The sequence below is a fragment of the Amblyomma mixtum genome, chromosome 1 (assembly GCF_055824585.1).
Source record: "Amblyomma mixtum isolate Tamu chromosome 1, ASM5582458v1, whole genome shotgun sequence".
NCBI classification, from domain to species: Eukaryota; Metazoa; Arthropoda; class Arachnida; order Ixodida; family Ixodidae; genus Amblyomma; species Amblyomma mixtum.
In genome coordinates, this window is record NC_143012.1 from 178,499,789 (window position 1) to 178,525,105 (window position 25,317).

At 46.1% G+C, this 25,317-nt stretch overlaps 1 protein-coding gene and 1 pseudogene across 1 annotated transcript; both read right to left on the bottom strand.

Annotated features, from left to right (window-relative positions):
• Positions 1-3,006: 3,006 nt before the first annotated feature.
• Positions 3,007-4,539, bottom strand: LOC149370077 (prolyl 4-hydroxylase subunit alpha-3-like; annotated as a pseudogene).
• Positions 4,540-15,467: 10,928 nt separating this feature from the next.
• On the bottom strand, positions 15,468-24,780 carry LOC149370078 (prolyl 4-hydroxylase subunit alpha-3-like). The gene is made up of 2 exons (XM_089576857.1): positions 24,296-24,780; positions 15,468-16,881 (listed from the first exon to the last, which is right to left on the bottom strand). The coding sequence occupies exons 1-2, from the start codon at positions 24,778-24,780 to the stop codon at positions 15,468-15,470; spliced, it is 1,899 nt and encodes a 632-aa protein (XP_089432983.1).
• Between the last annotated feature and the right edge of the window lie 537 nt (positions 24,781-25,317).

The window sequence follows — 25,317 nt, forward strand, 5'->3', positions numbered from 1 at the left end:
TGCCCACCCCTATAAAAGGGGATGCATTAACAATGTAAAATCACTCCTGAAGAAGATCGGTCTTCCGATTGAAACGTCGAGTCGAATAAATATGTTTCCTTTAACGAAGCGTATACTTCGCTATATATTCTTGTAAGCAGTCAAGTACTTCATGCTTTCGCAACCTATATATATATATATATATATATATATATATATATATTTTTTTTTAGTTATTTATTTATTTATTTATTTACAATACTGCCAGTCCCATCAGGGACCATAGCAGGTGGGCGAACAAAAATGACAAACATGATAAAAATTTGAGCAGTGCACTCTGGGATTAAAAAAAAAACAAAAAACAAGTGAATACAAATCAAACACAGGTGAACAGAAAGGAACAAGCAAAATAAAAGAAAAGGTAAACATTAGCAAGGAAAAAGAAAAATACATGTCTAGGAGTCGGGTGGAGCATTGCCATAAGGAATTCAATTAGAGCACATGGGAACACAGCAGTGGAAAATATAAGAGAGACTTTCTTCACGATTAATTAACAATCTAATGAAGTGATGAGAGGCGGTTGAGTATGTCAGTGAAACTGCATTATTCGTTAATTGATAAGGATTGTATCCGTGACGTGAACTGAGATAATGTGGTTGCATTTATGATTGAGCGATCAAGGCGATTCCATTCTCTGATCACGAGGGGAAAGTACGAATACATGAACGTGTCGTTATGGCATGAGTATTGTGTTATCGCGCGTGCGTGTTTATGCCTCGACGGGCGTGATTGCGAGAAAGATATGTATTTTGATACGTCTATCTTGTAGTAGTTGTGCATCAGGTGAAATAAAAATTTTAGCCGTGCTTGTTGCGCTTTTGATGATAGCGTCGCTAAACCCGAAATAGCCGCGAGGTTAGTTGGTGAATCTGTGCGCTTATATTTGTTGTGTATAAACCGCAATGCTTTACGCTGTACTTTTTCTAGTTTTGTTACATTAGTCACTGAATGGGGGAACCAAACTGTGTTAGCGTATTCTAAAACTGGTCGAACGAAAGTAGTATATGCGAGAAGCTTTGTCGATGTGGGTGCAAGGCGCAGACATCTTCGAAGAAAAAATAGTTTGCGTAAAGCTTTCGAGGTTATGCTAGCAATGTGCGCGTCCCATCTGAGGTCAGAAGTTAGTGTGATGCCTAAGTACTTATGCTGGTGAACTTTCGTCAGTATTCTGCCATTAACAAAGTACGGAAAATCATAAGGTTGCCTTTTTCTTGTTACCGTCATGCAAACAGATTTAGTCGTGTTTACTGTCATTTGCCATGTTTTGCACCATTCGGTTATTTTGTTCAGTGAATCGCTGAGTGAAATGTGGTCTTCGTAGCTGTTAATTGTTTTATAGATAATGCAGTCATCGGCGAAGAGTTTGATGTTAGAATCGATATTGTTGGTTATGTCGTTGATGAAAACTAAAAATAACAGTGGCCCCAACACGGATCCTTGAGGTACACCTGATATGACGGGTACTGTCGCAGATTCCATGTTCTGAAACAGTACGAATTGTGTTCGGTTAGATAAGTAATCTGAAATCCAATCTAAAATTTCCCCATCCCCGATGGCACCCCGTAATTTTGCTATTAATTTGTTGTGGCAGACGCGATCGAATGCTTTAGAAAAGTCCAATAATATAATGTCAGTCTGGATGCAGTTATTGATGGCGAATGCAAGGTCATGCACAACCTCTGTAAGCTGTGTGACGGTTGAAAGCCCATGACGGAATCCATGTTGGTTTGATGATAACAGATTGTGAGTATCAAGGAAGTTTGTTAGGTGTTTAAGGATGATATGCTCGAGCATCTTGCAAGCCGTACTGGTGAGAGATATTGGTCTATAATTCGATGGTAATGTGGTGTCTCCTGTTTTGTGTATTGGTATAATTTTTGCCTTCTTCCAGTCGTCGGGTAAAGTTGATGACGAGAGAGATTTACGAAATATCAGACCCAAGTATCTGCTGCTCCATTCTACGTATCGCTTCAAGAAATCGTTTGGGATATTGTCTGGTAAAGTATAATATATATATATATATATATATATATATATATATATATATATATATATATATATATATATGGCCATGTATCCCCACGCACCGGACCAGCGGCGTGCCCCTATCACTCCTGGCCTGTTGGCCTTTAAATGGCTCTTCCAGCGGCACTGCTGCTGGCATCTGTATTGTTCGGTTGACTCATGTGTAGCTCGCCTTGCCGCCACCACGTTATAATAAGCACGGCTTACCGCAAGGAGGTCTCTCACATCAACCCACCGCGGCTCTGTTGACGGGGCGCGTAGATTCTACATCTGGTTATATAGGTGGATTACGTACGCGGTCGGGCGAAATGAGCGTGTTGGCATTGTCATTCGATGCAACCAATCTAGCGCTTGGCGGTGTCGCCTTGTGTTCGTGTATGTGTAGCGCTGTTATTTCTCGTCGATAAGGCACCTGCCGCTGCCTACCTGATGTGCGGGGCAGACAGAGCCGAAAGCTAACATGAACTCTGAGTTGCCAGCACTCTGCTCAGCAAAAAGGTCTTACTGCGCAGTATAAAGACAACGAAACCGCCTCCCTCGTGCGCGAACCTGCGCCGTTACTTTACCACGATGCTCCGACGCCGCGCAGGGCTGGCGAACTGCGTGCAGCGAGCTTAAAGATGGCTGCACATTAGTTTTACCATTAAAGCCTAAAGAGGAGAATAAAACTATCAATACATAGTACATTTATTGCCTATGTAGAATACATTGTTCAGGCACAAAGAGTACGAAGGTCGAAAGTATATTTCCGTATCCGAATCCACGTTTTACTAGTGAAGAATCAATGCCGCTATTATGATTAAGCTATTTATTACTCGAAACTGAAAAATTGGAGCAAGGAAAAGAGAACAGTGGGTGTTGCCAGGAGAATAATAAAACCATGAATCGTAGAAATTTCAATATCTACGAGTATAAAACGTATTGCAACGACAGCGGCCGCGTTCACGGAAGTGTGTAGTTGAAGTCGGGAGCCTGGGCACGCTCGTGGATCCAGATGGTGGCGATCCACTTGGAACCGCGTAGCACGGGACACGAGCCGTGCTCAGTGCTCTCGTCTCGCTGCCAATGCCCTGCCGCAGTTTCCTTTAGATTGAACCAGAAGAGCGCGGATCCACGGCGAGGAGTGATTGACAGTCCGGCCGTAGGAAACGCAGTGGCCCCACCCTCCGCTACATCACTTAGGTACACCAACAGCGTTGCCAGCCGATCGCCATTAAGAGGCACCAACCAGCTGTCCACAGGATCCGTGTGCTCCACGTAGTGTCCACCGACGCCATAGTTGAGCAGCTGGACCTCTTCTGCCGACTCCATCGAGAGCCCAGTCAGCACCTCAGCGCGGTGGTACACGTTGGCAGTGTTGGCGTTTTTTTCCAGCCAGCCCAGCGCCGCGGTCCTGGACTCATCGATCTCGCCTTGTTCATCGGACACGATCACCTCGGCTGCTGCTAGTGCCTCGGGCAACTGGCGAAGAGCGGTGCACTCGGCAGCGCTCAGGAAGTCATGAATGAACCACACCCGAGGCTACGACGAAGAAAGCGCCTCCACGGCGAACGGAGCTAGCGATGCTGCGCCACGCTTGCCGCGTGACATCCAGCACTGCAGGGAGCTGGTGGGCCTCGCATCCCTCTCCCGGCTGGAGTGGCACAGCCTACCGAAGCTGGAATCACTGTCGAAGCTCGAGCGCGCGGGGCCTCTCACGGCGTCTCGGTACGGCCACATTGCGGGTGTTTCGGGAGGATAGCCGACAACTTCCCGCCAGGCCTTGGATACCGCCCTCGGTGACAGCATCGCCAGTTCCTCCAGGTAGTGCTCGAAGAAGTATGCGTATCGCCTCTCCGCCTCACCTAGCTCCGCCCATTCGGCGGCGAGTCTCGGCTCCCTAAGTGCGCAGTGGACGGCCAACGAGATCATGTCGTCCGGCGTCAATTCGGCTAGTTGTGGAGAGCGAAGCGTGAGAGCGGCTTGCTCTGCATTGATATGGTACGCTTCCTGGAGCCTGCAGACGCCAGCTGCAGCACCGTCAAGGTCTTCTGCTGTAGGCCAGGCCAGGGAGTTGGCTTTTGGGATTCGCAGTTGGTGGCAGTGAGAGCGTCGGAGCACACGGTACATGGCCTCCAGTGCTGAGAGTGTTAATAACTTCAGCAGCGGCTTTTCTCCAGGGCGATTGTCGTTGCGTAGTGAATCAGCGGAGTGGAGTTTGAGCCGTAGGAGAGGCGTGACGGAGGCAGCTTGGTACCAGGTCCCTTCGCAGGGCTCCAAGTGGCGACGCAGAGCCTCGACCACTGCCTTCTCTGTTTCGAAGAGACTGGCTAGCGCCGGCATGGATCTAAAGTAGTGGCCGCCCTCGGCGCCAGGACTGCAGAAGCACGCGAACAGTGAGAACCACCACGACTTCATCTTCTGCGGAGCTTCTTTTTTGTCGGTTTCAGTCAGAAAGGATACGCGCACGAAGACTGATTCTTCATCTTCCTCCATTGGTTTTATTTGTATTCCTCGCCCTGCAGGTACCAGTGAAAGAGAGAGAAAGTAATTCAATGAGAGGAAAGGTCGAGGAAAGGTCCGATTAGCTGCTCACATGTGCGTTGTTCCATGTATGTTTTGATTATCTGCAATGCGGGTCTTCAGAAACAGAGAACTAGCGAAAGTTGTTCGAATGGCCACTAGGGAAGAAGTCCTCACCCCGTGGCTGGCAACACTAAGAGCCAGAGACTGGTCAAGTTGCTGGATGGAAATAGCTTCCAGGACCATCTATAGCGAATTTTAAAACCCATCTTACGTCGCATAATTCCGCGAAGTAATGAATAAATCAGAAACCACGGCTCGCATTTCAATTTATTGTGAAATGTCTGGAAGGCCTGAGCAAGCCGGTTGCGATGGAACGGGTTACAGTACAAAACGTTGGGTAAAGATGCTTAACGATGCGAAATGGTGATCCGATTTTTAAGAGCAGCCGCGATGGCTTAGTGGTTATGACACTCGGCTGCTGACCCGACAGACGCGGGCTCGATCCCGGCCACGGCTTTAAAATTTATACGGAGACGAAATTGTAGAGACCCATGTAATGTGCGATGTCAGTGCACGTTAAGAACATCAGGTGGTCGAAATTTCCGGAAGCCTTCACTACGGCGTCCCTCATATCCTGAGTCGCTTTTGGGAAGTTAGAACCCCATCAACTAAACCACTAAACTAAACCAGATATTCAAGCAAGGCACTTGTGTTTGGCAGAGAACAAAAAGTGAACATAGTGAAACATTTCGCTGGACTTGCGCAATTAAATTTATATTATCTCACCAGCCTGAAGCATAAACTGCTCAGCTACCTTCACTAAATCGTTTTATAGTATGCATACCGACTACTGGCTGAGGGCCACGGTTTCAATTTATGTAAAACTACGTTGAGTAACTGAATTCGCGCACTAATTTCGTTAGAGGGATATCACCTGGTTTCCGGATATCAGGTGCCTTCTCGAGATAAAGAAAATAATGTTGGGAAGAAAAGATGACGTAGAAAATGAGAAACATATTGATTATGTGCCTTCTGAATTAAGTATTGGTGACGTTTGCTACGTCGTACGAACGATTCACGAAGCAAGAAAATCGACTGTACGGACGTAACACAGACCTCGCGTAGAAAGCTAGGAAAGGGAAGGGGGGCTGATATTCTGGGCGTATTTAATTGATGCTTGAGTTACTTCTCACCGCTGGTGTACGCGTACGCGTACACCAGCATCACTTGTAGAATTTAAAAAGACCCGGAATCAACTTAATGCCGAACTAAAACGAGCTAAGCTTTCATATTATCACCAGTTATTTCCTAATGCTTCAGGCAAACAGCCAGACGTAGCCTGGAAAATATTAAACAAAGTCCTGAGCCGCAACCGCTCAGACTTTCACCCTGATAAGACCACTGTGGACGGCCACGAATTCACCGGCAAGTCCCTTGCTGAATATTTAAACAGGCATTTCGTCACCATTGCTGCAACGATACAGACGGTGCCGCCAGACCAAGAACCAGGACAAGATTAGAGTTTAGCCCCACAAATAGATTTTTTGGAACCAACAGACGAAACAGAAGTGCACAGAACTTTTAATAACCTAAAGAATAGTGCTGCATTGGACTGCGATAACTTACAGATTAGGCCGATAAAACATGCGTTAGATTTTCTTCTTCCCGTGCTAGTGCACGTATAAAACCTGATCTTTGAAACTGGCGTATTTCCAAGTGAAATGAAGCGTTCCAGAGTTTCCGTCGTCTACATAGGTGGTGATAAAACACGATGGCAAATTATAGACCAATAAGCATTTTTCCAATCTTCTCCAAAGGACTGGAAAAAATCATATTTTTTCGTGTGATGAAATTTTTTTCAGTAAAAAATGTCTTCAGTGAAGACTTGCATGGCTTCAGAGCCGGGAGATCAACCGAAACTGTTCTTGTAACACTGAAAGAGTATGTACTACATAACATCGATCAGAACTACTTTACTTTAGGTCTTTTTGTGGATTTCACGAAGGCTTCCGATTGTTTGAGTCATAAAATACTCGTAGATAAACTGTCCTGGTATGGAGTTCGTGGTATTTCTCTACAATTGATTAAATCGTACTTACGCAACAGTACAGAGATGGTATGCCTGGGAAATCCCAGGAAATCAAGTTTTCTACCCACTAATAAAGGCGTCCCACAAGGAAGCCTCTTAGGGCCTCGCATGTTTAATGTTTTTATTAACGACATTGTCCTCATTGACAGATGAGTCAAGTTTATCATATACGCCGATGACTGTTCAATACTTATGCCGGGGCCAGATGTATGTATGTTGGTAAAGCAATGCGAAGACTTTCTTTTAAAATTATCCTTATGGACACAATCCAATGGACTGAAACTGAGTCCATCCAAAACCAAAATTATTGTTTTCAGAGCGAAAAAATTGGCTGAAGGCTTAGCTTGGTTAAGCCTGGCTGATTGCGAAAGCAATAGCACCTGGCTGCGCTTGGTTCTGCTGGTAGTTTCGTTTCTCGAATTCACACGTAGCAAACTCGAACTCGCCAACTCTTATCTCTTGTTCTTCACGTCGCTGAGCCACGACGTCACCGTCTCGAATCCCCACAATGCTCTGCTCTTTCATCTTGGCTGTATACTGCACTCTTCTTTAGCAAGCCGCTCTTCTTTCTATTCCGGCGTTTCTTCCGCACGGTGTTTTCTCTTGTGTTTATATCGCTCCGCTCTACTCATAGATTCTTCTTCGGCACTAAGTAAAATTAATGAAATTAATTTAGCCAAACAAGTTAAATAAATATTTAAGTAATAATTAATTAAAAGAATTAATTGAATTATTTATAAAATTAATTAATTAATTAAATTAAGCTTAACGAGCCTCCATCGATGAGGCAAAGTTCGGCCCCAGTTCTCTTAATTTATTCATTCAATTAATTATTTGAAATTAATTAATTTAATTAAATAAATAAATTGATGAGCCTCCATCGATGAGATGAGTTGGGCGCCCCTGCGGCGCCCCGTTTATCCTCTCCTAGCGAGCGCACTCACGCGGCGGGCCGAGGAGACCGTCACGTGTTAGCCGCCGCGCCGAGCGAAGGAACGACTACGGCCGAAGAGACGAGTTGGGACCCCTGCTCTCCTCTGGTCGTGACGTCACGCTGTCACGTGGTCGTGCGCCGCAGCTGCGCCGGAGCGAAGGAACGACCTCCACCGACGGCAGAAAAGTGCTAGCAGTATTGCTTTCGCAATAAAATGAAAGATTGCAGGTTAATCACCCAATCAATTATGAAGCCCAAAATATTGAAACTAGAATCCCACAAAATACTTGGATTCACGTTTAGTAGCAACTTGAACAGGGACTTGCATGTTGAGAACATATGCAAAAAAATTTCCACAGCAGCCGGGGCGATCTCACGCTGTCGAACATTCCTGCCTACGCAGATAAAGATCCAGCTCTTATCACGCAGTAGGGTAAGAGTGCGGCCTAGTTGGTGATCCATAACATATAAATATCAGCGCAAAGCAGCAGGACACACGACGAAGAAGCTTGTGTGTCCTCGTTCTTCGTTGTGTGTCCTGCTGCTTTGCGCTGGTATTTATAAGTCTTATCACGCATTATTTGCATCCCACATCCACTATTCCAATTTTGTCTGGGACACCCCTACAGGTACAAATAAGCCTAAAATTGTTACACTAAAAAAAAGGATAATGCGATACATCGGAAATCACCCATACCTCTCGCACATTGGTCGCTTGTTCGCAACCTATAAAATAATCCCCGTGACGTCTTTGTACGACTTCAGAATTTTGCGCACGTTTTATTCTTCAAACGGCCGATTTCATGACCATGTAATTGCAACCGCATCACTACAGCGCCACGAACATATTCTTTCTACCAGAAGCATTGATAACTGGTACATTCTGCGCTTTCGAACTAATTATAAACATGAGCCACTAAAACATAATCTACCTTCGGTTCTAAACACGTACATATTTCCTACTAAGCCTACGATAAACCAGCCAAGGCAGCAATTTCTTAACACATTACTACTGCTAGGGGGCAGAGCTGGTTTCCTTCAAAATTTTGTACCAATCGGCCCAAAATTCGAATCTCCTGCTAAACTTCTGTGTAAGTGTTTTCATACAGACTTAAGCAGATTTGTAATAAAAAATGACCTCTGGGAATGAGAAGCCATGGATCACCCTACGGCTCCAGTTGATGTAGGAAGAGAATCGACTGTGCATCCGCAGCATTGAACGAAGCGTAACGGGATGTTCACCAGAGATTCATTGATGGCAGTTTCATGACAGATGATTCGGTTTGAGCCCACCTCCGGCTTCTCTGCAAATGCACTGGGAGCGCAGGAATGTCATATGCGTACCTTTGAACCAATTGTAGAAACATTTTTTATATTGACAAATCAGATTTACAATATAGTGAATGACTGAGTTATTTTGGTTTAGGACCTAGAACTTTGGCACAAATTGCGAACGATTGAGCAATTTTTACAAACTTTTGCTCTTCACAACACGTGCAGGCAGCTAGCGGTATTGCAGTCGTGTATGGCGTATGAGAAAGACTGGGGCCGCCCGCGTATATTTTGGAAGACAAGGATGACCGCCGAGGTTTTCTTAAAGTCCCGCAGCTGCGTAAACGTAAATGTAAATATTATTCTGACAGGTATACTTCAGATTGGCCTTCCATTTATTTTTGACAAAAAGAAACCCGTATATCAGTGTTCAGCTTTCAAGACGGTACTCATAAAAAAAAACGTTTTTATTTTGCATGAAAGAGATTTCTCCATGTTCCTTGAACTACTTTTCTGAAAAAAATTCAACTCTGTGTATTTATGTAGTCAGTGTACTGCGAAAAACCAGGGTGCTAGGTATCATAGCAGCAATTATAAGCGCTCGTTCAGCGAATCATGCCACCGTCACCGTCTGACCTTCCCTACTCCATCTCCCCTCTCACTCTACCCTCTCTCCCATTCATCCTTTCTTTCGCATGTTTCCCTCGCTGCGGCTGTCACGCCGCACTGCCCGTGGTTATTGATATGAATTGCAGACGGTGGCGAAGCGGTCGGCTGTTCCCGAGGTCCTGACGGGATGCTCTGGCCTTGTTCACATCGCCTGCTTTGTGCTTCTCGCCGGACTAACCTGCGCAACTCCTAGTGCCCCTCCGCCAGCCCGACCCGCTTCCCCTCCCCTATTCTTTCATTCCACTCCCCAGCAAAGCCCGGCTGCGGTGACCCCCTCAGCGGAGGCAATTACCAGGCTGAGCTCTCTCCCCTTCCTTTCCCCATACCCCCGCGCTCCTCAGTCGAAGATAATCACAATTATCATTGATATGATTTCCGCCGTTGAGGATTCAGTGGTGGTTTTCTTTTGTGTTGCGAACTGTAGCGTTACTGGTCTTTTTCTTTTCTCTTTGTAATCCCATGTGCCTTGAATAACTTTCAACTACTGTGAAAATTAAACTAAAGAGTTTGTTGAGTTTTAATTAATCTGATCACCCCTCTGTCTTTGATGTGCGGCCCGAGGTGAGGCCTCGTCAGGAAGAATGCCAGCAGCTTCTTCCTTTTGTCTCATCTCGTGGGCATGTACTGTGCATACAAGTTCATGTCTGAATAAATGATTGATTGATTGATTGATTGATTGATTGATTGATTGATTGACGTCACTCGGCTTCTGAGCCGGAGTACCCCGGTTTCGAATCCGGCCGCTGCGGCCTAATTTCGATGGCGGCGAAAAGCAAAAAGCGTCCGTGTGTACTGTGCGATGTCCGTGCACGTTAAAGATCCCCAGGTGGTCCAAGTTATTCCGGAGCCCTCCACTGAGGCAAATTTATCTCTGCTTATTATTTCATTCCCATATTCTTCCCTTCTCTCACGGCGCAGTGGAGGTGTCCACGAAGAAGTGAGACAGTTACGGCGCCTTTCTTCTCTTATGAAGCGATCTTTTTTTGTAAACACCAATGGACGACCTTGCCAAACGTACGCGCTTATCTTTCAACCCTCTGATCGCCGTGAGCAATTAGCAACACCACCCTTGCCGCTGAAATGCGCATTACCACAACGGCAAATGATTTTTTTTCACATGTCCGTAGCATTTATACGGTTCGCTGAGATCTTCCTATTGGTTAATCCTCTCTTGCTATAGCACCTTTATTTCTGGCAGAAGACATCGCTAGATTGAAAGTTACTTCTAATCATAGTGCACTTCACTTTTTCCTCCAGACTGCAGCCATTCGGTTACAGATCAGAGCGACGTTAAGTGCAAGGGACATTGTTCTGGAACAATGTCATACTTTCGAAAGACACTCCACTCAGCAGGAGACAATATTTTTTGGCTCTGAATGAATTTAATGGTCGTGTAAAAGAAAACAAATTTTTGAGCTTAAAGAGCCTTGAAGAATACTCAATGCAGTTGGTCTTGTCAGCAAAAATTACATTCTCATGCTCTTTGTCGGTATGTTACTGTTATTCCGGCATAAAAGGTCTGTCTTTGACAAGGAGATCTTTATCTCCTTATCAAAGTAAGAACTTGAATTCCTGGGCGGCGGCGCAATTGCGTAGCCAATTTTATGGGTCAATTCAATGCTATTCATTCACTGGTCCTTTTCAAATAACTTTTAATCCCTTTTTCTCCAGCCTTTATTTTCCCTAGTGCGAGTATGCTTGCACCAGCCTTTTTTGCCATGTTCCTGTCGCTTTAGTGTCTCATCTCTCTTACCTGTCATTCCGCAATCACGGCCCTTTACGGCGGTGTTTTTTTTATTGCTTTTAGCCTCATATCGTGTCCTGTTTTGTCGTCATTATCTTGGTTTTTAACATGACTACACTGATCACCGGCAATCACGCAGTTACCCTTGTCGTCCCCCTTTCTTCATTGTGACAGAAGCCAACAGCCACAGAAACCAAGGGGCACAGGGGATTTTTAATTAATTAATTTATTTTTGTGGTGTTGATCAATTTAGAATATTGCTGAATATTTTATCGCTTAAAGCAAATTGATTAGAAAAGCAGAAGAAAAAACAACCACATGCCGCCGGTGGGATCCGAACCCACGACCTCCGAATTACGCGTCCGGTGTTCTACCTCTGAGCTACGGCGACGGCTGTCAAATCTTCTGCATTCGGGCGTATTTATGTATACAAGTAACCTAACCTTGAGAGTGTTCATCAGCGCCACCCACGTTCATAAGCAGCGGACGTAGCACGTCCTGAATTACCGCAGGTGTGACGTAGAACGTCATCGAACGGAGAGGGTGGAAGCTGCTTGAGAACCCGCTTATGCTTCCTATGGCGTCAAGGCTGCCAGAACCGAGGCCCTCGCTAAGCAATTAAGCAAACAAGGGAAGGGGAATGAGGGGCTCGTTATAAATATGTCAGAAGCCAACAGCCACAGAAACCAAGCTGCACAGGGGATTTTTAATTAATTTATTTATTTTTGTGGTGTTGATCAATTTAGAATATTGCTGAATATTTTATCGCTTAAAGCTAATTGATTAGAAAAGCAGAAGAAAAAACAACCACATGCCACCGGTGGGGTCCGAACCCACGACCTCCGAATTACGCGTCCGGTGCTCTACCTCTGAGCTACGGCGACGGCTGTCAAATCTTCTGCATTCGGGCGTATTTATGTTTACAAGTAACCTAACCTTGAGAGTGTTCATCAGCGCCAACCACGTTCATAAGCGGCGGACGTAGCACGTCCTGGCTTTTGGCTTTTTTGGCTTTTTAAACGTACTGCGTCGAAATAAAATGTCAGTTGTTAGTCAGCGCCCGTATTTATGTCCTCCTTTGTTCTGACCTGTTACCTGCACTGTTCCTACAGATATGCATTACCAACTAGGCCCCCACTTCGCTCTTATTAGCATAAAGATGTCGGGGAGCTGACATTGTCAAGAGTAAGTCGCCATTCTTTTTTTCGGCGATGTCTTTCTAGACAGTTCATTTTGGGCGATTTCATATACCCACCTGCTTTTCATTAACATCAATAAAGAAAAATATCTGCAGCCTCCAGGTAGACTGAGCTCCCGCCTTTATCACCACAAAGCGATTCGGCCATACCTGACCCGAACTCACGTCTTTCGCTGCTCATTCTTTCCGGATGCTATTGAGCACTGGAATAAACTGCCCGCTCACGTCGCTGAGTTTACAGATGTAGCGGCATTCCTGAATGCACTTGAGGGTTCCGTCTAGGCATGGGATTCCTGTAGATGTGCGCGTAAGTGATAGTCAACTGATTGATTTCTTTTTGTACAGGGGGTGGCTCTACAGTGGTGTGAATTGTGTTGCGTTTCTATGCTCTCTTGTATTCTATGCTCGGAGAGGCTTGATGAAATGAACGGCGGCGCAACAAGGACACAAGCAAGAAAGGGGACACCACATGCGCACTTGTTTGTGTCCTTGTTGCGCCGCCGTTTATTTTATCATGCACCAACTCGCCCCTCAGGCTATTCTTCGAAGAGGCCTGTTCATTCTTGTGCATATGTGCTTTTTTTCATTTTCCTTCCCTGTAATGACCCTCAAATGAGGCTTGACAGTATTCATAAATAAATAAATAAATTTCCAACCGTATCTTTGAGATGTTTCTAAAAACCTCCTGAAAAATATAAGAGCCCTCTTAGCTTACCTTTTTTATGGTCACAGTACGTGCGTTTATTGATTGGACGATAGTTTGGAATTGCAGTTCTTTTTGAATGAGAAAAAAAGCGTTGCGGAAGCCATGGGTTTCACCTTTAACTCTCAGGAAGAAAGGAATCGCACGATGTTTTCAAAATGTAACAAACTTGTGTTTCTTACTAATCCGACTGGAGAGGATAGCTTGTATGTTCATTCGTGCATAGCGTGCTGCTGTTGACACACACACTATGCCCATACTATGCAGGTATAACCACGTCTTGGCCGACTGGTGTATCTACCTGGAGTCCCATTTCAGTGGGCGCGAGTGCGAGCAGCGGCCCAGTGCCGGAAGTGGCCTGATCGCTGAAACGATAAAGAACAACTGCTCGGCCCGCGCTCCTTCCGGCGTGTGGCGCATGCTGTACCCCCTTCAGCACGGTGTTCACTGCCAGGGCTTGGCGCTGCAGTTCCTATAGGGGGCCGCCTCGGGGTTGGGGCTGCTGTATTCCGATACGAGATCACGGACGGCCTGCCTAACCCCGAGAAGCGGTCCCGGGCACGCGTCGCGGCACCGATAACTGAGCTCGTCGGACAGCGGCAGTTCCATACGACGTGTTGCCCGAAGTTTTTTTTCTCCGACATTCTCCGTCTGGACTGAGTTCATTTTTCACTTCTGTAGAATCTGGAGCGCATCCCAATTACCCCACTGCAGGTTATCACTGCAATATTATTTATTCGATATAACATCCCGTAGCGTATAACAAAACGTCGATACCTTTTAGCAGCCGAAATATTTATGGAAAATTGAAGACAAACATGGCAATATGAGCGGAGTCACGGCACTATCGGCCAGAAGATCTGGATAGAACCACAGATACAGTCAAGAAGACAAAGAAGAAGATAGGCAGGAACTTATGCAAATGAGACTGGTGACCTCACGAGAGCTGGTGCGTCGTACCCTGACAGTTTTGGTACTTTTTGGACTGTCCCTTTTTTCCCTCACTACCTTATCTGCAGACCCTGCTTCAAACCAGCGCAAGGAAAGCTCGGGCGAGAATTCTGAACCAGTTTATTCTGCTCAACGCCAGATGTTCACTGCGGTACCTTACCCGCTTCGAGTCTGCTTCTACAGCTCGCGGACAACACGCAGGGTTCATGCAAAGAAACACCAGCTACCGAGTGAGAGCGCAGGACGTGTTCGCTGTTTATGAGATGATCCTCCCTTCGCTTGGACAATTAGGAAGCAGCTCAAAGCGTTAGATCGCAGTTCTTGTCGACCTGTCATTGCGATTTGTTCAGTGCCGACGTCCTGAACTCTGCCCTTAACAAGCCACTGCAACTTCCATCCGGACCCACGGTCTTCGTCTCATAAGCGCTCTTGAATGTACTCAAAAGACCGTTGGCGGAGTAGCGAAAGCACTTAGCATTTGCTAAGCAGTGACGGCCATGGATAATAAAAGGGATAGGCAAGGTGCCTCACCGCCTTCGAACTCTTATGTTAACCTTAAGCTCTTTAAGGTGAAATATTCACACTTTTTGGCAGCTTGTGATAGCTTGTTTACGAACTTGTATATACCCGCATAAAGTAATCGCACAACGCCAATATTTGGATAGCCGATCTCGTGGTTTTGGCCAGGTTTGTAGTTCTTAAAGCACGTATGTGATCGTTTCTGCAGTGGTGAACAATCGCTTAACATTGAACCGTCAATGAACCGAACACCGACCTAAGGTTGTTCGCCATGACCGCAGTTTTAAACAGACGCTGGTTGAAGGCGATTTTCAAGGCATTCGCCACGAATGTTTGACGCTGCATCCCCGCCTGCCCCGCGTTGTCAGCCATCGCGATCACTCCAGATTTTGCCTTCTCATCAAAGCAGTTTCAGAAAAAATTCTTCCTAAATAACTCCTGCAAAGCTGAAGCAGCAAATTATTTCTCTGCCGTGCCCATCGAGCACGATGCCCTCGCATGGCGCGACGTTTTACCATTAAAGCCTAAAGAGGCGCATAAAACTCTCAGTACATAGTGCACTTATTGCCTATGTACAATACATTTTGCACGCACAAATAGTACGAAGGTCGAAAATATATTTCCGCATCCAAATCCCCGTTTCATTAGTGAAACATCAGTGCCACTATTATGAATAAGCTATTACTTTATTATTCGAAACTGAAAAATCGGAGCAAGGAAAACAGAACAATCGAGTTCCCAGGAGAATAATAAAACCACCAAGTGCAGAAATTTCGAGATCTACGAGTATACAATGTATTGCAACGACAGCGGCCGCGTTCACGGAAGTGTGTAGTTGAAGTCAGGAGCCTGGGCCCGCTCGTGGATCCAGATGGTGGCGATCCACTTGGAACCTCGTAGCACGGGGCACGAGCCGTGCCCAGTGCTCTCATCTCGCTGCCAATGCCCTGTCGCATTTTCCTTTAGATTAAACCAGAAGAGCGCGGATCCACGGCGAGGAGTGATTGACAGTCCGGCCGAGGGAAACGCAGTGGCCCCACCTTCCGCTACATCACTTAGGTACACCAACAGCGTTGCCAGCCGATCGCCATTAAGTGGCACCAACCAGCTGTCCACAGGATCCGTGTGCTCCATGTAGTGTCCGCCGACGCCATAGTTGAGCAACTGGACCTTTTCTGCTGACTCCATCGAAAGCCCTGTCACCACCTCAGCGCGGTGGTACACGTTGGCAGTGTTGGCGTTTTTTTCCAGCCAGCCGAGCGCCGCTGTCCTGGACTCGTGGACCTTCCCTTGTACATTGGACACCATCACCTCGGCTGCTGCTAGTGCCTCGGGCAAATGGCGAAGAGCAGTACACTCGGCCGCGCTAAGGAAGTCATGAATGAGCCACACCCGAGGCTCCGACGAAGAAAGCGCCTCCACGGCGAACGGAGCTAGCGATGCTGCGCCACGCTTGCCGCGTGACATCCAGCACTGCAGGGAGCTGGTGGGCCTCGCATCGCTCTCCCGGCTGGAGTGGCACAGCTTACCGAAGCTGGAATTACTGTCGAAGCTCGAGCGCGCGAGGCCTCTCACGGCGTCTCGGTACGGCCACATTGCGGGCGTCTCGGGAGGATAGCCGACAACTTCTCGCCAGGCCTTGGTTACCGCCGTCGGTGACAACATCGCCAGTTCCTCCAGGTAGTGCTCGAAGAAGAATGCGTATCGCCTCTCCGCCTCGCCTAGCTCCGCCCATTCGGCTGCTAGTCTCGGCTCCCTAAGTGCGCAGTGGACGGCCAACGAGATCATGTCGTCCGGCGTCAATTCGGCTAGTTGTGGAGAGCGCAGCGTCAGAGCGGCTTGCTCTGCATTGATATGGTACGCTTCCTGGAGCCTGCAGACGCCCGCTGCTGCACCGTCAAGGTCTTCTGCTGTAGGCCAGGCCAGGGAGTTGGCTTTTGGGATTCGCAGTTGGGGGCAGTGAGAGCGTCGGAGCACACGGGACATGGCGTCCAGTGCTGAGAGTGTTAATAACTTCAGCAGCGGCTTTTCTCCAGGGTGATTGCCGTTGAGTAGTGAATCAGCGGAGTGGAGTTTGAGCCGTAGGAGGGGCGTGACGGAGGCAGCTCGGTACCAGGTCCCTTCGCAGGGCTCCAAGTGGCGACGCAGACCCTCGACCACTGCCTTCTCTGTTTCGAAGAGACTGGCTAGCGCCGGCATGGATCTAAAGTAGTGGCCGCCCTCTGCACCAGGACTGCAGAAGCACGCGAACAGTGAAAACCACCACGACTTCATCTTCTTCTTCTTCGCCTCTTTATAATGGCGCATACCCACGGTGTCAATCAGAAAGGATACGCGCATGAAGACTAAATCTTCATCTTCCTCCGTTGGTTTTATTTGTATTCCACTTGCCCTAGTGATACCAGTGAAAGAGAGAGAAAGTAATTCAATGACAGGAAAGGCGGAATAAAGGTCTGATCAGCGGCTAACATGTGTGTTGTTTCATGTATATTTTGATGATCTGCAATGCGGGTCTTAAGTCGCAGAGAACTCGCGAAAGTTGTTCTAATGGCCACTAGGGAAGAAGACCTCACCCTGTGGCTGACAACAGTAAGAGCCAGAGCCTGGTCAAGTTTATGGGTGGAAATAGCCTCCAGGACCATCTATAGCGTATTGTGAAACTTATCTTACGGCACACAGTAAATCCTCTAAGTAATAAATATATCAGAAAATACGGCTCGCATTTCAATTTATTTTGATATGTCCGGAAGGACTGAGCAAGGCGGTTGAGATGGAGCGGATTACAGTAAAAAAAGTTGGGTAAAGATGCCTAGAGATGCAAAATGGTGACCAGATGTTTAAGAGCAGCCGCGGTGGGTATTTACAAGGTATTTACTAAGGTAATCGCTAATAGAGGCAGGACTACCTTGGACTTCTGTCAACCAAATGATCAGGCAGGCTTCCATAAAGGATACTCGGCAATAGACCACATTCACACTATCAATCAGGTGATAGAGAAATGCGCAGAATATAACCATCCCCTATATATAGCCTTCATTGATGACCAGAAAGCATTTATTTATTTATTTATTTATTTATTTATTTATTTATTTATTTATTTATTTCAAAATACTGCAGGCCAATAGATTGGCCATGCAGGAGGTGCTATACAAGGTATTGAAAATGACAAGTACTAAGAAAATACATGGGGTTACAAACAATGAGCAGAATAACAAAATACAACGCTCATTCACTTGAGAGAAAATGCTTCTCAAGAGCTTTACTAAAATTCGAGGGCTGGAAAGTGGCCTCGGGAAGAGAGTTCCAGTCGAAAACAGCCCGTGGAAAAAAACGTTTCTTGAATGAGTCAGTCTTTGCAAAAATGGGTTCCAGCAAATGGATTCGTGAATGGTGTGTTCGGCGCGACAATTGTTTGAGAATTACAGGGCGGGGTATGTTTAGTTTCTGTGTTAAAAGGTTATGCATAAACAACAGACGGGAAGTTTTTCTGCGTACTTCAAGTAAAGGAATATGGTTGGTTTTCATTTGTGTTGTAGGGCAGTCTAACCTCCTGTATTTGTTATAAATAAATCTAACCGCTTTCCTTTGCACCATCTCTATCTTGTATATGTCTTTCTTTATGAATGGATCCCATAATACTGAAGCCAACTCTGATTTGGACCTAAGGAATGTAGAGTATGCAAGGAGTTTAACTTTACTTGGGGCATCTTTAAGCTTCCGCCTTAAGTAGCAAAGCTTTCAAAAAGACGAGGAGCAAATGTCTGCAATGTGTGAAGTCCATGTTAAGTCGTGAGTTAACGTTACCCCTTAATATTTATATTGTGTAACCTCGTGGATTACATCATTTTTCAGGGTGTAAGAGAAAGAACTAAAATGTTTTTTGCGCGAAATGCGTAAGAGAACAGTTTTATCAAGATTTAGTTGCATATCCCATTTTACGCACCACTGATGAAAAGCTAGAAGCGCATTTTGCAAGATGTAGTGATCGTTCTGGTTATTTATGGTCTTAAAAAGTATGCAATCATCTGCAAAAAGCTTTAAAGAGACATTTTCGGGGATGGAAGCAGACAGATCGTTTGTATAGATTAGGAAAAGCAGTGTCCTTAAGACGCTGCCTTGAGGTACACCTGAAGTAATTGGTAGATCGTTAGATCGGCAGCCATTAACGTCTACGTATTGTATCCTATGTTTAAGATAAGCATGAATCCAGTTGACAAGATAAGTAGGGACGCCAATACTATCTAATTTAGAAATGAGTTTTCCATGAGAAACAGTGTCAAAAGCTTTGCGGAAGTCTAAAAAAGGAACATCAACCTGCCCGGATTTATCAAGAACAACTTGGAATTCATTAACCGTAGAAACCATCTGCGTCACGGTGGACATACCCTTTCTGAAGCCGTGTTGCAAACGGGATAAAATGTTATTTTCAGCTTGAAACGAATTAAGGTACCCAGAGACTATGTGTTCTATTAACTTACAACGAGAAGAAGTAATTGAAATCGGTCTGTAGTTAGAAATACTTAGCTTATCTCCTTTTTTTGGATTGGTACAACGCGGGCCATTTTCCAGTCCTCCGGCACATCACCAGAAATTAAAGAGACTTGAAATATCTGTGTTAAAAACTCGGATAATTATGTTGCAAAACGTTTAAGAAAAGCATTTGCAAGCCCATCAGGACTAGAACATTTCTTATCATGAAGTTTACGCAGCATCGACAGAACACCATTCACAGAAATAGCTGGTACGTTACCAAGATCTTAACCTCGAATTCTAGCTGTGGTTGCCCTCTCCGTCAGAAATACGCTTTGAAAGTAAGAGTTAAAACCTTCTGCAATGACTGTGCAGTCGGTCACAATGTCGTCATTAATTCGAACCGTACTCAACTGCTCATTCTTTCGACCTAAAAAATTCCAAAACTTTTGGCAAGGCAGCACCCGTGGGCAAGGCAGCACCCGTAGGATGCAGTCGCAGCTAAACCCGTTCGTCTTTTTTATGCAGGTCCTTGTTTCGTGCAAGGACCTGCATAGTGGAAACCTCAGCTGTCATGAAGGCATTGCGGAAGCATCTCATTTGAAGCTTCTCTACCCCTTTAAGGTGGGTTAAGCGAATGTGCATTTCGTCAGTAGCAAAATCGTTCTTTAAGCTGCACACATGGACCTTGCCTGTTAAGGCATGGCTTTGTGCTGAGGAGGTGTTTGTGCCATGGACAGTGAACTGCCGCCTGTGCAATACCCTCTTATCCCGACGAACATTTAAGAAGGACATTAAAATCACATCGTACAGTATACGGTTTTTGCCTGCTGAGAAAACTTGTGTTGTGCCTTGTTATATATTTAAGTTGATGGGGGACTACTTAGTCTCCGGAAGAGTCGTGCGATCTACCGCCACTTCGAATCACCGCGGTCATCGAAATCTTTGTTCCGTAAGCAGTGCGCCTTGGTGCGGGGAAGAGCCCTTCCCTGGAAGGGCTCTTCCCTGCTCCCTGCGGCTATTCCCATGCTTCCCTGGAAGAGCCGCCTATCTGTCTCCCCTATCAATACGAATGTGTGTGCCTCTCAGAATTCGAATGTTCGGGAAGGCGGGGACGTGCGAGGTATGTCGAGCTCGTATTATGCAGCGCTTTGTTTTGTGGCATGAACACATTCAGATTTTCCTTTTTGGCTATTTTACCATGCAATTAAGAAAAAAAAGAACCCTCGTGGCCGATGCGTAGCATGAAAGTCTTGCAACCTGAATGTCGTGGGCTCGATTTCCCCCAGACCCCAAGGTTATGTAACTTTATTTTTAGCTCTATTGCTTTCGTTTGCTTACAGGAACCTCCCTGAGAAATTTGGCGTCAGTCCGAAGGTTATTTGACCAGTTCCTGAATTTTATTAATTATTTGATTTCAGCATGATTTTCACTCACGGCCGACGACGACGACCCTTATCGCTATCGTGTTAAAGCTTCACAAAGGCTAGTAACGTGAACAAAAATACCCCGTTAAGCATTCTGAAATTTTCTCACATCACATGTGACAATACGAATTGATATTAAGACCGCATATCATTTAAAAGTCAATTTGTTGTTTCTCTCAGTGAGTCAAAACTTTTCTTTTTCTAGCACAAGCGGCAGGGCAGTAGCATTGCGGGAAACATTGTAAAAAAAAAACGGCCAGTGGCCGCCATGACCGTGGGAACACCGCGTAAAAAATTTGAGCTGGAAAAGAAGCAGCGAGCCAGCTAGAACGAATATGGACTGAACCTATACGACCCACAGATAGACACATATCGGTATAAAAGGCGACTATGTGTTAGTCGATAAGGTACAGTTTGGTTTGTTTTGTAGAGATTTAACGTCCCGAAGCGACTAAAGCTATCAGGGACGCCGTTGTGAAGGGCTCCAGAAATATCGACCACCTGGGAATCTTTAACGTGCACTGATACCGCACTGTACACGGGCTTCTGGAATTTCGCCTCCATCAAAATTTGACCACAGAGGCCCGGATCGAACCCGCGTCTTTCGGGTCAACAGCCGAGCACCATAACCACTGAGCCACCACGGCAGCCCTAAGGCAGATTAAGTATAACCGACAGGCTGCAGATCTAATACTATTGTCTCTAATAAAAATAACAATCTGTAAGGTGCACGTTCCTGTGTTGGTCGAATATGAATTCAAATATAAGCCCTTGGGAAACCTATAGACCCAATATAAATTTGTATAAAACCAAAAACCTTCTCTATTTTTTTTTTCGCTGGGACATCGCATCAGAAATGTGTTTCATGGTGCACCAAAACCGCAGAATGGTGGCGGCGCTTCTGTCGTCGCGGCAGAAACGAATCCGACGTTCGTTGAGTCAAGTTCATGACGCGTGCGCAAACCACTGTTTCCGAAAACGTCTTGTCGCACGCAAGGTAGCTTTCAAACACAGTACACACATGAACCATATGAAATCAATCATGGATATGTCATGGAAACAACGTCGTGCGCTCACTTCTTCGCGATCGCTACAAGCATCGCAAAAACCGCGAGGTACTGCTACTCGCTGTTGTCGGTGAAGATCCTATAGAGAATTAACAACTCAGAACAATCACGGACGGTTTCAAATGAACACTTCAGAACACCGCCACCACTTACGTTTTGCATAGGTTTCAAGACCACTCCCTCAAAACAGCGCAACTGACTGCAGAACTTAACATGAGGGAGAACTCTGGCTTTCTGCATGCACACGACGCAGTTCGCTGTAGCTTTGAAAACTGGTAATCACCACCATCTAGACCTTGGTTTGCACTCCTCTTCCTAGACGGACGTCTTTGCCCTGGCAAAAGGGAAAAAAAGGGGCCTGTGCGCCATATAAGAGAGCAGCCAATGTTTGAAAACCACAAGAGATGCTTGTCCGCACAGCCGTACAAAAGTTGGAAGTAGACCAACTTTGTGTGAAAGACTCTCGGGCGTTCCGCACTGTGCAACGCGGTCGGCGTCATGGGGTGCGGAAGACATAAGGTTGTGCGACATGGCGCCGTCCACTCAAGCGGTGCCGTGCGCCTCACTACCAATTCGTCACTGCAGCCTCATAGCGCCGCAAGTTCAGAGTGAATGATTGGTGCACGAAGCTTCTCATTTAATTCAAAATTCTCGCAGTGTAACAAACATGCAGTTGAGTAACGAAATGCAGAAGGCCATTCTTCCGGGCTAGTGGGTGTGATTCCATTCGCGGGGTCAGCTTGAACATTGGGACGTATGTGTTCTGAGTGTCGGTAGCAGCGGCGGTGGCTCAGTGGTTATGGCGCTCGGCTGCTGACCCGAAAGACCCGAGTTCGATCCAGGCCGCGGCGATAGCATTTCGATTGAGACAAAACTCTACAGGCCCGTGTACTGTGCGATGTCAGTGCACATTAAAGAACACCAGGTGGCCGAAATTTCAGGAGCCCTTCACGATGGCGTCCCTCATAGCCTAAGTCGCTTTGGGACGCCAAACCCCGTAAACCGAATCAAATGTTCTGTGAACATTTGATTCGTGTGTCTCCCTGTTGTGAGATACTGGAAAACTGTCATTCATTATCTATAGGAACCTGCCATATTAGTCCCGTCCATTCTCATTCTTCTAGCCAGCTTATAGCGAACGTGTAAGAAAGACACTGGTGACACCAGTTTTAAAACAAAGCGAATGGTCCTTCCATAACTGAAGCTCACTGCAGCAGGGCACGATCTGCTCACTGAAACCTGCGAGTAACGAAAGAACAAAAAACAAACGTTACTTGAGGTATTGAAGCCTGCAACCATGCCAGGGGACAAGGCTTTCAAACTCATGGTAGCTGTGGAGGCCGTCGTGACTGGATGAAGCAAGTTGCAATACAGTTAGCGAAATAAAATTTTGTTTTTGCGAAGATTCATTGCTTTTGTTAGCCTTAAAGTTGTCTTAAAATTAAATCTTTTAATAGCTGAAAGAATACACGCGCCTATGCATTTATTAATTTAAAGGTATCGCTTTTGCTTCCTACTTTTATTTGAGCTCCATTTGCTCTAGGTTGATTTAGGTGGCAATTTGTTCTAGACAGCATTAAAACCTCAGTTTGGCGACCCAATTCCTTGTCGCTTATCTTACTGTGAGAGATTCTTTGCGTCTAAAACACGTCCAAGCGTCATTCGAAACAATAGAACTTGGGTTTAGTGCCGCCTTTTCTGTGTTAACAATGAAAAAAGAAGCTGTACGGCCTGTTTATGCGATATTTCACTCGGTGCTTAACATTTTTAAGCTAATTTTTTTTTATGACGCACGAAACGCAGCAGCATGCATCCCCGTGCAATAGCTCTTTCATTCCCAAATGGTGTGCTTCTGCCCTCCACAGGCCGCAACTTTCTGGTTGATAGAGAGAGAATTTAGACGTGGAGATTTATTGAACACTTGTGTATGTACATAAACTGGGGACGATGTGACTCTCGCACCATATGAAGCATATTCCCTACATAACACGCTGTCGTCGCGTGGCCCTTGGAGCCGACGACTTGATAGAAATACAAGCCTCAGGACTCCTCAGTCTTTTGCTTTAAGTGACATTTGGGGTGGGCGGCCTTTCCTTGCAGTGCTGTACAAATATGGAAGACAAAGAAAAGAAGAGAAGAAGCGAAGCTGGAGGCTCCAAGCATGCGGTAAAAGTTGTCGTATGACCCAGCTGCGTCCGTAAACAGCCCTGAAATAAGTGGAAGCAAAAGGGAAGGAAACAGTGAAGGTCAGTGGCAATAAAACTGAGGAACCGTACCGTTTATTACATTATAATTCTCTTTTGTTTGTACTGGAAGCCCCTATTTCACTACCCACTGTTCAGCATATTAGCTCAGGAGAAAACTCTAGAAGAAAGTCTTGATAGTAAGTTTCATTCGAGGCGCGTGTGATAAGACGCACTCCATGCGAAAACTTACGTTCACCTAGGCTAGCGCTTGCTGTGTGCATACACTACAGCGCATACTATATTGAGCTGCTCTTTGTATGCCATCCAAAATTTTCGCCAAGTAAGCTTTTAAATCTACTTTTGACTGTGTTTGGGCAACTGTCACTAGTGCAGTCAGTTTCATTCCCGAACCCGTACTAGCTCCTCTATGCCCACAGCTCAGACTAGCTGGGATGCCCTGCGTAATTGTGTTAAACATTCCCTCTTTGTGATCATACCGGTAGGGAATGATGGTATCCAGTGTGCTTGTGCACTCACCTACTATCCATGGGCTCAGGGAAGCCGGTAGTACCATGGCGAGGCCAGCCAGACCGCAGCAGGCTGCCGTCCGTTCGACGCCCAGGTAGGACGCAATCAGCACGTACTTCATGCAGAGGATGTACCCCTGTGACACCCCCACCACGATTGATAATGCAGCCAGGAATGGGTAGCCGAAGACGTGGGGTACAGCCATCATGGCTGCACACAGCACTAGAAAGTTGAACGCGTAAACAGGGCCACGGAAAGACGGCAGCAGGTCGGACAGCGCCGGCAACGCGATGCGACCCATTAGCTCGCCTACGGCGAAGAGGGATATCAGCTGCTTATCTGCGCTCAGCTCGATTCCTTTGTCGATGGCGTAGTCAACGATTGTCGTCGTGAACTCTACGCATATGTAGTCCCCAACCAGGATGGTGATTAAGAGAACGTAGAAAGCCGGCATGGTGAATAACTCCAAGGCTTGCCTGAAGGAAGCGCCCTCTCGAGTTTCCGACTTGTCTGCTTCCTGTGGAACTGAGCGTTGCTCTGGCTTCCTACTGCGAAGGAGAAGATATGTTTCCTTTGACCTAGGAGGCACGGTCGCGCCCAGTAGACTGACAGCGAAGAGAAGATTCTGGACTTCCGAATGCGTGCATCACCCCGTGAACTTTCTACTCTACCCCTGCTTAAAAGTGATGACACTTCTGCGCTTCAGTGGGCGAGCATGACGGGATAGACACATCTTTCTTTCAATTGTCATGATGGGCCGTTTGTCCGTATATCACTTGTTTCCTTCTTTTTTGTCCCGGTAAATGAAATTGCATTTAATGCAATGGCTGGCGTGATATTTTAAAGGTTCGGTAAATGAATCCTCTCGAAATGAGACAGTGTAGCGGATGGGAAGGAGTGATCTCAGAAGGACTGTACAGCTCTGTTTAAAGTTGTATCTACAACTAAAAATCGCCCGTGTGACTGCAAGATTACGCAGGGTGCTCAGTAT

Coding starts and splice junctions, on each gene's coding strand:
- LOC149370078 (XM_089576857.1), bottom strand. CDS start 24,780: ATGCCGGCTTTCTACGTTCTCTTAATCACCATCCTGGTTGGGGACTAC. Junction 16,882..24,295: donor GATACCATCATTCCCTACCG/GTATGATCACAA, acceptor GTGCTTCTGCAG/TCCTGGTGCAGAGGGCGGCC.